This window comes from Homalodisca vitripennis, unplaced genomic scaffold (assembly GCF_021130785.1).
Source record: "Homalodisca vitripennis isolate AUS2020 unplaced genomic scaffold, UT_GWSS_2.1 ScUCBcl_3955;HRSCAF=9804, whole genome shotgun sequence".
Lineage (NCBI taxonomy): Eukaryota > Metazoa > Arthropoda > Insecta > Hemiptera > Cicadellidae > Homalodisca > Homalodisca vitripennis.
Window position 1 is genome coordinate 5,398 of NW_025780063.1, and position 15,951 is coordinate 21,348.

Genomic DNA, 15,951 nt, shown 5'->3' on the forward strand with positions numbered 1-15,951 from the left:
AACTAATACTGATTACGAGTAAAAATGGCACGTAGTCACGAAGATAAAGTAGAAATGATATTTACTTTCGGGGCTTCGAATGAAAATTATCATGAGGCAGAAAGGCGGTTTAATTTGGCACATCCTGATAGACCTGTGACAAGGAAATACTTAAGAACTTTAGTAAATAAGTTCCGAGAATTTGGTTCCATCAAAGATGCCCCACGCTCAGGTCGGCCTCCTTTAGGTGGTGACAAACAGTTCGAAATTGTTGCACAATTTGTTGAAGATCCGCAGCAGTCCACCAGATTAGCAGCAAATCTTTGTGATGTTTCCCAAATGTCTGTGGTAAAGTTACTGAAAAAAAATAAATTTCACGCCTATAAAACTAAGCTTATCCATGAGTTAAACGAAGACGATCCAGACCGTCGTCTACAATTTTGTGAAGAAATGGAAGCACTAATTTCTGCTCATCCATTGTTTGTTCGAAACGTTGTGTTTAGTGATGAATGTAGTTTTTTCGTCAATGGAGATGTGAACAAACACAACTGCAGGTACTGGGACACAGAAAACCCCCATGTTTTCCGTGAATCTCGCACGCAGTACCCAGAAAAAGTTAATGTTTGGGCCGGGATTTTTGGGAATCACATTATAGGACCATTTTTTATTAATGGAAATCTCAATGGTCAACTGTATTTGGAAATGTTACAAGAATCAATTTTTCCTGTAATAAATACTGTTATTAGGGAGAATCAACATGAATTTGAAGAAGAACTCGTTCATTTCCAGCAAGATGGTGCCCCATCACATTATCATCGTGCTGTACGACATTTCCTGGGAACTCAGCTACGTGGTCAGTGGATTGGTAGGCGTGGTGTAATAGAATGGCCTGCACGGTCTCCGGACCTTACACCCATGGACTTTTTTTCTATGGGGTCACATAAAATCCGCAATTTACAAAACACCAGTAGCAAACATTGAAGATTTAAGAAACAGGATTATTAATTCTTGCAACCAAATACCACCTCAGACTTTCATAAACGTCAGAGAGGCGTTCACCCTACGCTTGTCTCACTGCCAAATAGTAGGAGGGCTTCAGTTTGAACATTTGATTTGACTTCGTGACGTGGTGAGTTATTAAAATTGTTTTGGTAATACTGGCTATTATTTCGGATTAGGAAAGAGATAGCAATCTCTGGTTTTCACTACTATTTAAGTTTTTCACTCTCTTTAAAATGAGGGGTCACTTGATAGGGGTTTACATTTGAAATTTTTGGGTTGCCCCCAAAATTTCGCATTTTTGGGGGACAAAAAAAATTTTCAATATCATAAAATGAAACTTCCTTTCCATATTGCACCACTACCCAAATGATATCTCCTTATATTACCTAGAGAAAAAAGTAGAGGGGGGGGTCCTGACTTTATATTCACCCTGTAAATTACATTTGGCTATTGCCATTTACACAAATTTAATTAATGTAAATAAAATTCGTTTGAGAGATATTTGGTCTTCTGTTCATATGTTAGTTTGGTTATTTAAACGCATACGTGACAGATACGGCCAAATACAAAATAAATGAATCGTAAAATGTAAGAGCTCTATGGTGTAATGGTAGCACATTCACCCGGCAAGAGAGTGATCCGGGTTCGAGTCCCGGCGGAGCAAGTACTTTTTGTGATTCAATGTTTATTAAAATTATATATATACAAAGTTTGTTCAATTTAGCATTAAACATAAACTCGTGATTCGTTACTTACGTTTTTCTTCTTTCTTCATGTCCTAAAAATATTCTAAAGTCAATATGCTTCACACATAAACAGATCTTGTTGCACACTAACGAAAAAACAGTCGAGTGCAGACACAAGACCCGAAAACTAACCGATCACTTTGTGTCGTCTCTAAGAGTTTATTTGTGTCACAACATTGTGTGATATAATTATGTGTCTTTATGAGATGTGATAACGTATAATTGTACATCTTGCTGATGAAACTATTATCTCAATCCGCCGCATTAAAAGATATCAATCATTACCAAAAAAGGCGAATGATGACGTGATCAGAATCTTAAGATATCTCGCTAGGAAATGTGTAACCTTTTGACATAGGAGCTATGCTCTTCCATCACTTAAATGTGTATTATATGCCACAGAAGGTTATAACAGATCTAAACTATTGTACTCATTGATTTAGTGAATTCTCCGAATAACTGGTCTTTATAGAATCGGAAAGATCTGTGTAATGTTACATATAAGGATGTAAGATTACAGAAATGGTCAGCTCTTAATCTTAATCTTAACATGTAAGATCAAGTTCAGCTCTTACTAAAAAGACTTATTCAGAAAGACTCATTTTAAACAGAGTGAAATTGTATCGATAAACCATCAAGTACTATAAACCACCATCGAGAAAATCCAAACAGAAAAGAGAAAACGATAAACCATCAAGTACTATAAACCACCATCGAGAAAATCCAAACAGAAAAGAGAAAAAAATGGGAATTTTTTATATCTCGTAGATACAAGTATTCCACCAAATGGATTATAAGCTGATGAAAAAATTTTTAATTCTTGACCAATGAATTCGAAGCTCATTTTCTACAAAGATGATAATAATTTCAAGTACGATATTTTAAACTATTTTCTAATTAATATATTAAAAATAATGATTATTTTTTTAGAAATAATGATTATTTCATAATTAAAAATATTTTCACAGTGTTTGATGAAATTATTTGATTTCATGGTTAAAAAAATAAGTATTTTATCATATCATTAATGTAGATATATATAGAAAAAATAAAAATATGTTTTCAATATTTAAGGTTCGCAATCGTTATCATTAGGTAGATGTTAAGGAATGTTGGGTTGTGGTCCGTATCATCGTTATCTAAATCCAATGGTACACAAGACTCCGTCATCGCAGCATCATATCCTTAACGACGACACAAAGATAACTGGAGGAATGTGACATCATCTCGTCATATCTGTGACAACGAACAGACAACTATTTTTAGTAATGCACTAATTTCGATATCCACCAATAATCTGCAACATCCTGTGCGACTCTTCTGTTCTCAATTCCTATTTTAATTAAACATTGGAATGTGCATACCGAGTGATTCGGTATTTTTATGTAATTAAAAAGATCTTTTATAAATTCCGTTAAACATAATTCTATTTGCCACATTTTATTATACCAGAAGTAAGTATGCTGTTTTGTTCTAAGACTCACCTTAATGTCCTTACCATTTTCTCTCTCCCATCTAGACCGTAATTCTGCTCATAAACAAGAAACATGCTCAACCAATCACTGCTAAATATGATGATCGAATAATTAATTTCATACAATATATTATGAAATAAAATAAATCATAAAATCATAAAATAAATCTATGTAATAACAAAGTAATTTGTTTAATTATTTATCATTGTTATAAGTTTCAGAACAGCGTTGTTGATGCCGTCGTGTGGTGTTTGCCCCCTTGGCTCTAAACGCCTTGGATGAGAGAACCACAGCAGTCGTAAGACCATAGCTTTCATCTAAGATTTCGCTCCTCTGGTCATATTTTATTGAAATCAAGCATTGATCTTGAATCAACCTTCAAAATCACTATGTCAACTTTAGTTCAGATAATTCCTATAGCACACCAATTCTGCAGTGTCCACATTAACCAAACCACAATTGTTATCTCAATTAAATGGGTACTTTGCCTACCTTTTGGTGACAATTAAAAATATGAATTTAGAATTTCAAGTTTCTACCGCCATTCCAACTTGGCACCCAACTTGAAACACCCAAGAATCTTACAATTTTAGATATAAAACTATACTTTTTAAAATTTTTATGATTGGAAATTTAATTATTTGATTTGGAAGTTCTTTTTTAATTTTCTTGTTTAGGAGCCTTAACATACATTCTTTGTTATAAGGTTATTTTTGACGATGGAAGGATTGTGAAGGAAACAGGATTTTTCCGGACATTGGCCATCGTTCAGTGAAACAAGAAATCAGTAACACTACGTTTCGAGATCTGCAATCTGATCTCTTCTTCAGGTAAAGAAATAACCTAATACATAATTACAAACTGGTTAAAACTTTCGCTTACTTCTTACAGAAAATTGAGCATCAACTTCACATAGAAAACCATTATTTAAAATACCAATATCGAAATATATAATTAGTTTTGGAAAATCAAGAGATTACTCATGCAAAAGCTTTTCAGAAATAATAAAATAGTGATATCTCCATCAATATAAATATTAGAATTTTCAATGTATCTCAAATCAAACGTGGAAATATTTTATACGACAAAAAATATATTCGACACCATTATAAAATATTGGAAACAGTACACACAGAACCAGCTAATATGAGAAGAATTTCCCATACAAAGAAATGAAATTGCACTATGAAATTTCTGATACAATAGAAACAGAAAACTTAAATACAAATTAAAATAACACGATTTCCTTAGGGAAATTTAATTCAATTTCTTTATGAATTTATCAGAATGAACAGTGATATCTTCTCCAATATACATCGTCACGCCAGTACGATATACAGTCATGGCAATAATTTGATTTCTATGTTTAAAGTTTGTAATTGATGCTAAACGATTTGAACAGATAGTATGATTTAGGCTATTTGCCATCGTTACACAAAGTATCATACGTTTCCAGGATTGAAATCTCCCTCTTCTTCAGGTGTAACCTACCTCAGCGTTTTATTATACTATTTATAATAAACATATATATATATAATTTTTTCAATAAACATTGAATCACAAAAGTACTTGCTCCGCCGGGACTCGAACCCGGATCTCTCACTTGCCGGGTGAATGTGGTACCATTACACCACAGAGCCCTTATTTTTTACGATTCAATTATATTGTATTTGATTAAACCGATTCAATGTTTATTAAAAAATTAAATAAGGCTATTGCCATTGCTACAAATATAATTAATGTAAACAAAAGTCGTTTGACAGGTATTAGGTCTTCCGGTAATATGTTAGTTTAGTTATTTAAACGCATATGTGACAGGTACGGCCAAATACAAAATAATTGAATCTTAAAAAATTAGGGCTCTGTGGTGTAATGGTAGCACATTTCACCCGACAGGTGAGAGATCCGGTTTCGAGCCCTGGCGGAGCAAGTATTTTTTGTGATTTAATGTTTATTGAAAACATTAAATAAGGCTATTGCCCGAAATACTATTATTCTTCAAGTTTGATTTAATTTTTATCTCATTTTATCACTGTGCCATAATGTTTCTAAAAGATTCTATAAAACTCTTTAGTAACTTATCTGGCTCCCTAGGAGGGGTTCACCTCTGTGTTATACCTTTCAGTTGAACCTACACTGGGTACACAGCAAAACTGGAGTGTCACTTACATCTGGGCAACCTCATGGATGCCCAGGAGCGGCACATTACTAACAGCAAATCTCCAGATATTGGGTTGGAAGTGTAGGTCGATAGGTTTAGTGTGCTGCGGGAGTTGACCATTGAGTAGTAACGGCTCCCTAAGTGTTAAGGTCTGTTACTAGCGTGGACATAAGGGTGTGCCACCCCCTGCATACTTCGGCTGGAGAAGCTGCTACATCTGACGTCTTCTTCCATGGAGACATAACTCAGAAAAATCCTTTCTCGTGGATCTTGACAGGAGGTGGCCTCTACCACCAACCTTACCCATCCATCATGCAATGTCACTCCGTAAGCAGCGTAAAGGTCCTTTTAGAACTAAGTGCAATTTCTCAGATACCTCTCCTAAGAGAACAATAAAACGTATCTGGTTGTTTTGCGATAGTAATGCATACAGCACTCTTTTTATGAAGAATTTCACACAAATAACTCCAAGAGACTAGACTAGAATCCGAAGACCAGCGAAGCCACCTCGCCCTACTGAAATATAACTTTCATTGTTATATCTTAGTGACTTCCATCAAGCAAAAGAAAAATTGAGAATCTATACATTTCACACATAAACTGATCTCTCTTCACTCTTGTATACACACTGAATTACTAAGACAATTCTTTTAAAACCTTTAAAATTCTCTATCGCCCAAAAACACGTTGATTCAATTGAAAATGCCTTCTTGTGCACAATGTGCCCCATCAGTTCGTAATGTGTTTTGAGGAATTGGTTTCTAATGATTTTTAAATAGAAATAAGCCCCCACATATAGTTTCATAATCACAAGTTTTAGTCACTAAACCAAACCAAAATTTTAAAAATTAAAGATTTTTTACTTCGGAAACTTTGAGACACAAAGGTTCTATTTTTATTCTTAACACTATCATAATTTCACCTTCAAGAGCTACTGCACCATAAGGGTGCTGGAAAATAAATTTAAATATAAATAATCAAAACTTCTTATCGGGTTTTAGTAGAATGTGTATGTAGTAAAACCAAATTCATTTAAGAATTTCGCAGGTTATTAGGAATAATAAATTAATAAAACTCTATTTACCTCTCCCAATTATGTATAAAATATCTAATATTGCATAATTGTCATAATTAAATATGTTACTAAGCGAAATTTAAACATTGTTAATATTGATACACTACTATACTTATATTTAAATAGTCCATTTATAATCCCAGACTTATTTTACTATTATAAATAATTATCAACGGAACATTGACTCCTACAATATACATTTAATAAAAAAAAAGATAATAATACACATTTTTATTTTTTTACCAATAAAGTGTAAAACCAATAAATGTTGTTGTTTTTGAAGAACGATTAGAATAATCAGAAATTTTATTTAGATTCTGAAATCTCAGTTGTCTACAGTAAACTAAATATTTATTTGTGTTGAGATATAGTATTACTAGCCCAAGTACAGGTTTTTTGTAAAAATAAAAGTGTTTACATCCTAGTGTGTTGTGTAAAATATTTTAAAATGGATTAAAAATCTAAATGAGGAATCACAATTTTAAGAGATTAAAGGTGTAAAAAATCTTAATTCCAAACGGTCTTTAAACAAAACTAAGAATCCCAGGTTAGTATACAATTTGACTCTTTTTTGTTGTTTTTACCACATATTTCATAATACTAAAATTATACGTAATGCAAAATTATTACTGAACCAAGGACTTGTATTATTATTCTATCATAACTTATGTATAAACATAAATTTAATGCAGAAATTAATGTTCTATTTCTATATTAAATGTTGGAAGCTATTGGAACAATGTATATCTCCATGTAACCATTTAATCGTGATCTCATTCCATGCTCATGCTCCATTATGAAAAATTTATAAATCTTTATTATGTTTGATAAGTAAAGATTTATTCGGTCATAAAAATTCAAATGTTGCTATACACTTATTTCTTTTGTAAATATTATGAAGTATGTCGAGGACTACTTCGCCTAAGTAAATAGTATGTGAGGTTTAATTAGCTTGACTATACGAAATATACATAACAAGCATTCAAAATCTACACCAAATAACATTCAAGCTAATAATATTCATTTCCCAAAACATGCTATGGCTCACTAAATACGTCACGCAATTACGAATTCGGCATTGTTCAACTAGCCACTTTGGTATAGATGAAATAGGAGGATTTATAAATGTCTATAAAAACGAACAAATAAAATAACAGTAATACATTTAGAAACTTAATATATTCTTAAATATATTTCGAACTACCTATAAGGGGCCGTTCAAGTATTACGTAAGCAGATTTATTGCAATTATTTACCCCCCCCCCATCCCCCTTGTCAGCAAAAGTAAGCAAAGCTCTTACCCCCTCCCCCCATGCTTACGTAAACATTTGTCAATTAATGTATTGTGTTTTTAATTTTATAACGTTATAAATAATTATAATTTGAAAAAATAAGAAAATAGATTTAGGATAGAGATTATATTTTACTGAAACGGTATTCAAAATAGAGTAAAGGACAAAATATTCTATCTTACTAACATAACAAACTTTATTTTAAATTTTTGGTACATATATTAAATTCAAATTAACAGTCTTCAGTCCATGAAACCCGAATCCATGATTCTAAGTTTTCGATGACATTGGATTGCTTCGATTGCTGCTCAGTGTTGTGAGTCTGCTCGCTTTCATCCCATTTTGGAATGTCTACGTCATTCTCATCGAGCCATTCAACATCATGGTGCTCTAAATTTAGAATAATGCACATCAGTTCATTAGCACGACGAGCAGCGACTCTTACACGTCTAACTTTCCTATCAGTGTGCGTGTTTACTTTCTTATGGATCTTTTTCGATGTGACGATTTAGTGACTTGACGGAAGCATGATAAAGACCACATGTTTTGCATGTTCGACTTGATAGCCTCAATGGCATTTGCAGGAAATCTTTGAGTGAAGCACTTAAGCGTAGAGCTAAATTGACTGGAAGATTAAGAAATTGCCCTCCTTCATCTAAAACCAAGTCATCAACTGTTTGTTTTTACTTTTACAGGTGGTGGAAGAAACCTGTTGTCTAGTAATCTAAATAGGTCACTTCTTGGACGACAGCATTCTGTATTTCTACATTTTACAATTTGGAGCAAGTATTGGCTTTCACACACATGTTCTGAATACCATTTAATGTCTGGAAAATCAGGAAGATCTTGTTCACCTGCCCCAACATATTTTGCATTAACATTATAGCCATCAATTTCCATTGAACTCCATACTTCAGCTAATACATTTCCTGCAAATTCGAAATTAGATCTTTCTAAATGTTCATCAATTGTAACGCCACGTTCATCCAAATGAGACCCAAAATGGTCATGAGGCAATATTAAACCAGCCATTTCCCGACTAAGAGGAGCCATTCTGCGCTCTACTCTGTTATACGCACTTCTTCCGGGAGCATTGGTAGCTAAAAACAATGCATCGAGATCATGTCGCTTAAAGTGTTGTATAGCAAACCCTATGACTTTTTGATAACGCGGATTTTCATCTGGCCCTCCATCAACCGTCATGATCACCACTGGTTTTACTAGTCCATGGTCAGTTTTAGCTAATGATCGAAACTCTTCAAGTTCGAGAAGCGTCTCGAAATCCTGAGCATGAGTATTAGCAGTAGATGAACTATGCTTTCCACTTCGAATAGCGATGTATGTTGGTCCAGAATATCCAACGGCTTGCGGTTATCCTAGCATATTGGAAGTGATTTTGATACCAGCATAAACAGATGGTATTAATTTATGACGCTCAGCGATTACCCAATCGTGATCAGGTAATTTGATTCTATATTCCATGTGCATTAGAAGAGGTGCTTGCTTATTTGCCGCAGTTACGCCAATAGGGACTCGAGCTTTATCATCTTGAGATATGAAAAATACTTGATCTGGTCCTAGTATGGATGCTATGTTCTCTAAATAATGGATTGATGTTTCAGCGAACTTGCTATCTAAGTGGCTCTTGTAGTGATCAGTTTGAGCCCGAATGAGCTTAACAGGGACTGTCGATATATGTCTTCGTCCCTCTGCAGAATTAGATTTTCTGGGAATCAAACGAAGATATGTCCCACTGCGACTAATGTCAAATCCCATTTTACGTAATTCTTGTGTGAGTTCATCAAGAGTTTTTACGCTGCGAATTGATTCCGTTCGTCTTCTATCATCTGCTGCACTCCCAAATAAAGCTATATCCGCGATTGTTTTCAATAGTATTTTGTTATATTGTTTATTTTTGCTCTATATTGTTTTGTCATTTCATTGTTAAATTTTCATAGTTTATACCGTCAGCACACACCTATAGCATGTAATTATAGCACTTATAGTATAAGTATTAGCATGTGGTTGTTTTGTTGATTTTTGTCTTGTTGTATATTGACCCATGCACTAGAGTTAGCACACGCTTAGCATGAAGCATGTAGTTATTATCTTGTTACCTTGTTTTCAATTGGTCTTTGATGCACAAGTTGCATATACTTAGCATGTACATTATTATGTAATCATCTTGTTGACCATTGTTATCTCTTTTTGTGTCTTGTCTTTGATGTTCTATTTTATTAACTTTAAATGTATACCATATTCAATTGTTCTGTAACCATGGCTAGTCCAGTAGTACTAATATCGCATGTAAGTGGCTAAGCGTGAAAAGTGTATTATCAATATTTCGAACACTATGTTGTAAACATTTTTGTAAAATGGCGATTGCCGTATGTAATAATAAATAAATAAATAGTAAAGGTTGATTGCTTTCAAGATTAGGGCGTCCCACTGAATCCCTCAGAGATAGTCTTTTTTTCATTTCTGGAACTTTCTTTTCATACCATCCCTGTGTTTCTTCTGGGCAACTGCGTTTTGAACCTTCCTGTTTAAAGACTGTTTTGCTGTTTTTATTTCCTCGCGCAACTTAATGATCTGTTTATCAACTTCAGCACGGCTTGGCATAGTATCTCTGCCAGAATACAAAGCATTCAGATTTTTTTTTTGAGTAGAGCAATCTTATTTTTCATAGCTTCCTGAGAAGGTTTTGGTCTCTGTTTATCTGTATTTTTACTAATTTCGCATTGCTGTTGTGATTCATTACCGGTTTTTATTTTATCTTCTTCCTGTTTTTTTTAATATTTGAAGCTGCCTGTTTAATTTGTGTTTTTTTCTGCAGGTTTACAGGTTGCCTAAAAATAAAAACTTTCTATGGGTTCTGCTAAAGATTCTCTTATTAAGCTACATAAATACAACGTATGGCAATATATATGGTAAATACAAAACCCTATGGCTTTAAATCTAATATCTTTAAACGAGCAATTCGTTCCGGTCACAAAATACAGGGTGTTATACTCTATTCAAGTAGGTATTTAAAAGAATGTAAACAATCTTGATATGTCTTTTTATTGAAATATGCAATTATAAAATCAGATATTTGTAAAGGTGCGTACAGACATTGAGAGGCTTGCGCCGCGAATGGTTCGTCTCGCATACATCAACCTGAGGCATGCTACGGCACATGTATACGTGCGAACCATTAGCGGCGCACGCCTCGCGATGTCTGTACGCACCTTTATGTACTTACAGAAAAGCAATTTTAATATTTGTTGAGTTTTTAAATGAATTACAACAGATTTTACACAGTTTACAATTTTAAACCACATATTTCAATAAAAAGACATATAAAGATTGTTTACATTCTGTTAAATACCTATTTGAATAGAGTATAGTTTTCTGTAGGTATATATATATATATATATATGTATGTATAAAACTAACATCCTGTATTTTGTGACCAATTGACGGAATCAATTATAATAAATCTATATATATAAAAGAAAGTCGTGTTAGTTACATTATTTATAAGTCAAGAACGGCTGATCCGATTTGGCTGAAAATTGGTAGGGAGGTAGCTAAGAACTGGGAGAAACACATAGGATACTTTTTATCCCGTTCCCGATTTAGGATTCTCCGCCCCACTGGTCTCTAAAAGTTACGGAAATACCCGTAAGAAACGCATTACAGCAAACATATGTTATTAAGTGAAAGGGCCTGATCAAATTGAATCAGCTGTTCTTTGTAAACATATATAATGCAACAAAAGAAATATATGTTTATATCATTTAATTACCATTTTAAATTTCTTTACATTTATAGTTTAAAAGCATAGAGTAAGCTTAAGAGAAACAGCAAATTTTGTTTCAACTGTTTCTGCAATCACTGTTAAGCATAGACTTTACTATCCAGATAATACAAATCAAATTTTAATTTTTTACAATTCAAAGCAGTTATCTCTCCATCTCCAAGTCAGATACGTACATTATTTGCTATCATCATTTCGACATGCTTTCCATCGAACCCATCTAACCTGTGACACAAATACAAGAATAATATAGCAGAAGACATTTTACATCAAATTCGTGTCAGTTCAATAAATTACGATCTTTAAATGAATGAGGAGATACATAATCGGGCCTTGCTCTTGATCGAAGACATGAGTTATCTCATGTGTGGTAGTTTATTAGTCAGGTTAGGAATGCCAGCGCCAAATCGTAAAATGAATGACGCATTTAATCGAGAATTGGAATGGGAACGTGAATATGATCACCAGGAATTAGATTTAGTAGTTCAAACAAATGTGCCCCTGATGAACCCCCAACAAAAGGAAGTTTATGATACATTAATGAAGGCAATTGATGATGGAAACGGTGGTTTATATTTACATGGTGGAACTGGTAAGACATTCCTCATGTCAGTAGTTTTAGCCACTGTTCGTGCAAGATCCAACATTGCAGTTTCAGTTGCTTCTTCTGGAATAGCAGCCACATTGCTAGAAGGATGTCGTACGCATATTCTGCATTAAAATTGCCGTTAAATCTTCAATATATTGAAGAACCAACGTGCAACATTACAAAGCGCTCCGCTATGGCGAAAGTTTTATCAGAATCGAAGATCATCATCTGGGACGAATGCACAATAGCGCATAAACGTGCATTGGAAGCAGTTAACCTAACATTGCAAGATCTACGTAATGACTCAAAATGTTTTGGAGGCGCAACTCTTTTACTGTCTGCCGATTTCCGCCAAACATTGCCAGTAATTCCCAGATCGACTGCTGCCGACAAAATAAACGCTTGCCTCAAATCATCGAATCTATGGCGCTATGTTAGGAAACTTCAGCTGACAACAAACATGAGAGTTGCATTGCTGAACGATACATCTGCTGAAGATTTTCTCTGAGTAATTGTTGACTATCGGTAATGGTCGAGTACCTGTCGACGAATCGAGCGGATTGATTTCATTTCCTCGGAATATCTGTAACTTTATCTCATCGAAAGACGAACTCATCAACAAAGTATTCCCAAACATCATTACTAACCTCAAAAAATAATGATTGGTTGACTGAGCGAGCAATTTAGGCAGCTAAGAATAAAGATATAGATGACTTAAACTACATAATTCAGAATGAGATCATTGGTACACTGCATTCTTTCAAATCTGTTGACTGTGTAACAAATGAAGATGATGCCACCAACTATCCAATTGAATGTTTAAACTCCTTGGATGTACCTGGCACAATTTACAACTAAATATTGGTTCTGTAGTAATCATGCTTCGAAACTTATACCAACCAAAACTGCGCAACGGAACAAGTTTGGTGGTAAGTAAATTGATGAACAATTTGATTTACACCAAGCAATTTGATTTCGTTTTCAAGCAAAGACAATGTGTGGGTTGCCATTCGTGTAAAAATGAAAATAACTACCGATGACGTAATCATCATCTAGACTCCCCTACCCCCCATGTCATCCAAAATAAGCAAAGCAAAGACCCCCCCGCCCCCCCATAGTGCTTACGTAATACTTGAACGGCCCCTAATCACTTTTCTCGATGTACTAGAGTTCCAGTAAAGTATCTAAGGCAATGATATTACACCTGTTGTTTCTACAGCCCGAGCAACATAAACTTATTATGTTCCTATCTGAATTTTATTTCTTCAAAGTTACTCCTCTGTTTACGTATTGGTATTTTGCTCCTTTTGCGGTTTGGGAGCTTTGAACCAGTTTCTGTACATGTAGCCAGCTATAGCTGCTCCTGACAATGGTCCCACCCAATATATCTGGAAGAAGAAAACAGACATTTAGTTTTAAAAAGTTACATACAGTTTTTAACACTACATTATTCAACTACTAAAAACGATAAAATAAATTATAACAGCAATACAGACATATATAACTCAATGCAAATTAGTACTATACAATTTCCACCCAATCGGCAAATTTATCCTGTCGTGATTTTCATAGCTATTGAAGCACTCCATAATTTATACAAAGTCTATCTATAGTTGTATTATAGCAACAAAAAGTTGTTGTATTCTTTGTTTTTAAAAAAATTTAGAATACAAATTTTGTTATTTGCTAACTTTACTCACAGGTCAAATTTTGCCAAATTCGTTTCATGTGCTTATTTAAAACAAGCTGATTAAACCACTTTGATACTTTGGGTTCCTAAAATGGAAATTTCCACTCCGTACTGAATCTTGTTGATACGAGTCCATATTTAGTATTGCCAAAATAGTTAATTACTTTAAGGGATCCTTTAAAAGCACAGGTATTGTACGGGTTAGTTTCAAAGTCAAAAGCCAAATCCGTTTAAACATGGCCGGAGGGGCAAAATTAAAAACAGCGAGTATAGTTACTGGTCTAGGCCGTACATACATATTATACTAATCTTGCCCACATTTGGCATAGATATTCTAAGGCTTATGTCTAACACTAAAATGATGCTGTACATGTCTGAGACCAAAAAAGCAAACCTTCAGTGTAAAACCAATTTCAACATCGCTGTTCTGTGAGCTCTGTAAATGCAGAGTCCTTTGTAAAACTTTGTGGCTATATACGTTGTTCTAAAGGCAAGCAAAGTCAATGTTTCTATGTATGATTTGAAACTAGTTCTTCGTTATTACTAGTTATTATGCGATTCACATAAAGGATCATACACACAAGCTAATTACAAACTTGATTTACTTAAATATAATTGAAACCGTTTTAATAATATTTTCAGATATTCCATTTTATAACCGTTAGATAACATTTGTGAGACAATGAGGGAGATTAATGGATCCTTCCATTGATTTCATATTTATAACATACCAATATTTAGAAACCTGATCGAATTACCCATTTTGAAAATAACTCATACGGCACTGTCCTGGAACCTCTTTATTCGTTCAGTGTTATATTTTGGGATTCCCTTTCTATATTCAGGTTTTTTACTTATTATTTGTATAAAAGGAAAATTTCTTTTGCATCAGTATAGTTTTAATATTTTGCAATATGTTCGAATATATCACATTCTCAAATATGAATGTATTATGTAATAAATTTGTCTCTAATGTTTATGTCATGCCAGGAGAAAACTCTGGTAGGACTAGAATGCGTTTCAGTTTTGCGACCTCTTGCATTAAATATTTTAAATGAAAAGGTCTTAAACCAATCGAAGGACGACGAGTAACACGAGTGCATGGTCGGTGAATGTAAGGACGATGTCCGACAGAAGACTAAGGATTTTGACTAATCATGCATCGTGGCACTGGCCTTGTTCTCATTGAGGACCTCTACGAATGCAGCTGTACAACGTGAGCAACTTTGCTCCTATCAGCAACTAAATTCAATAGAATAGAATTATTTTATTGCAAGAGACAATAACAATATATTGCATTGCAACAGTCAACTAATAGCTTTGACACGCACACCACAATTTTCTTCACTCAAGCTTATAATGATTGCAAATTCATTTGACTTAATCATTCGTCAATTTTTAAATCCCCGTCACAGCTGTGGTGTCAGTCAGCCAAATGGGTGGTCCTCACAGCTTTTCAGGCAATGTTTTACCTTTTACATTTAGCTTTAAGCATTGGTACATTTTTATTGAATTTCCTGCTCATCAAACTATTGGTAACTGACAACCTAGATCAAGGCGATTCCAATAGCACTCGGTATATAACTAATATTAATGTCACTTTGAATGTATATGTTAAATGATAATATTATAACAGTGTAACATAATACTAATTTAAGAAATACTTTACCCAATGGTGTTCCCAATAATCGCTTAATATAGCAGGACCAAACGATCGTGCCGGGTTTAAGGAAACACCACTGTATCTGAGCTGAAAAATTAAAGCGCTTATTAGTTGTACCGTATGACGATAACACATGGGGTGGTGACTTCTGAGGTCGTAGTAATAAATACTAGAAATACAAAGTGTACTTATAAGTTCAGTTTAATTATGAAAACTTAAAAGCACCACTTTTAGATGGTAAAGAAAAGTTATGTACTGCCACGTTGCTGCCAATTAGACTATAATAACTAAAAAGTATATCTTCTAGGTGAGCCTAAAATATCCAATGTTCTATTGAATTATGCGTACGACGTTTTTACTTTACAAAACAATAATATTTCACTTCCCTTCACAATAGGTAGACTCACAACCCGGGTGTCGGCGTCTTGGCACGAGACATTGAAGCTGTAGTCTAAGAACGGTTATTTCTAGAAGAGG

General features: G+C 34.0%; 1 protein-coding gene across 1 annotated transcript in view; it reads right to left on the reverse strand.

The window, feature by feature from the left end:
- Window positions 1-13,272: 13,272 nt before the first annotated feature.
- Window positions 13,273-15,951, reverse strand: part of LOC124372744 (aquaporin AQPcic-like) — a 28,277-nt gene continuing 25,598 nt past the window's right edge. Inside the window, exons 4-5 of the mRNA XM_046831155.1 lie at window positions 15,481-15,561; window positions 13,273-13,509 (exon numbers count right to left, since the gene is read on the reverse strand). Of these exons, the coding sequence (XP_046687111.1) occupies window positions 13,405-13,509; window positions 15,481-15,561 (186 nt within the window). The 3' untranslated portion in view covers window positions 13,273-13,404. The remainder of the gene's footprint in view (window positions 13,510-15,480; window positions 15,562-15,951) is intronic.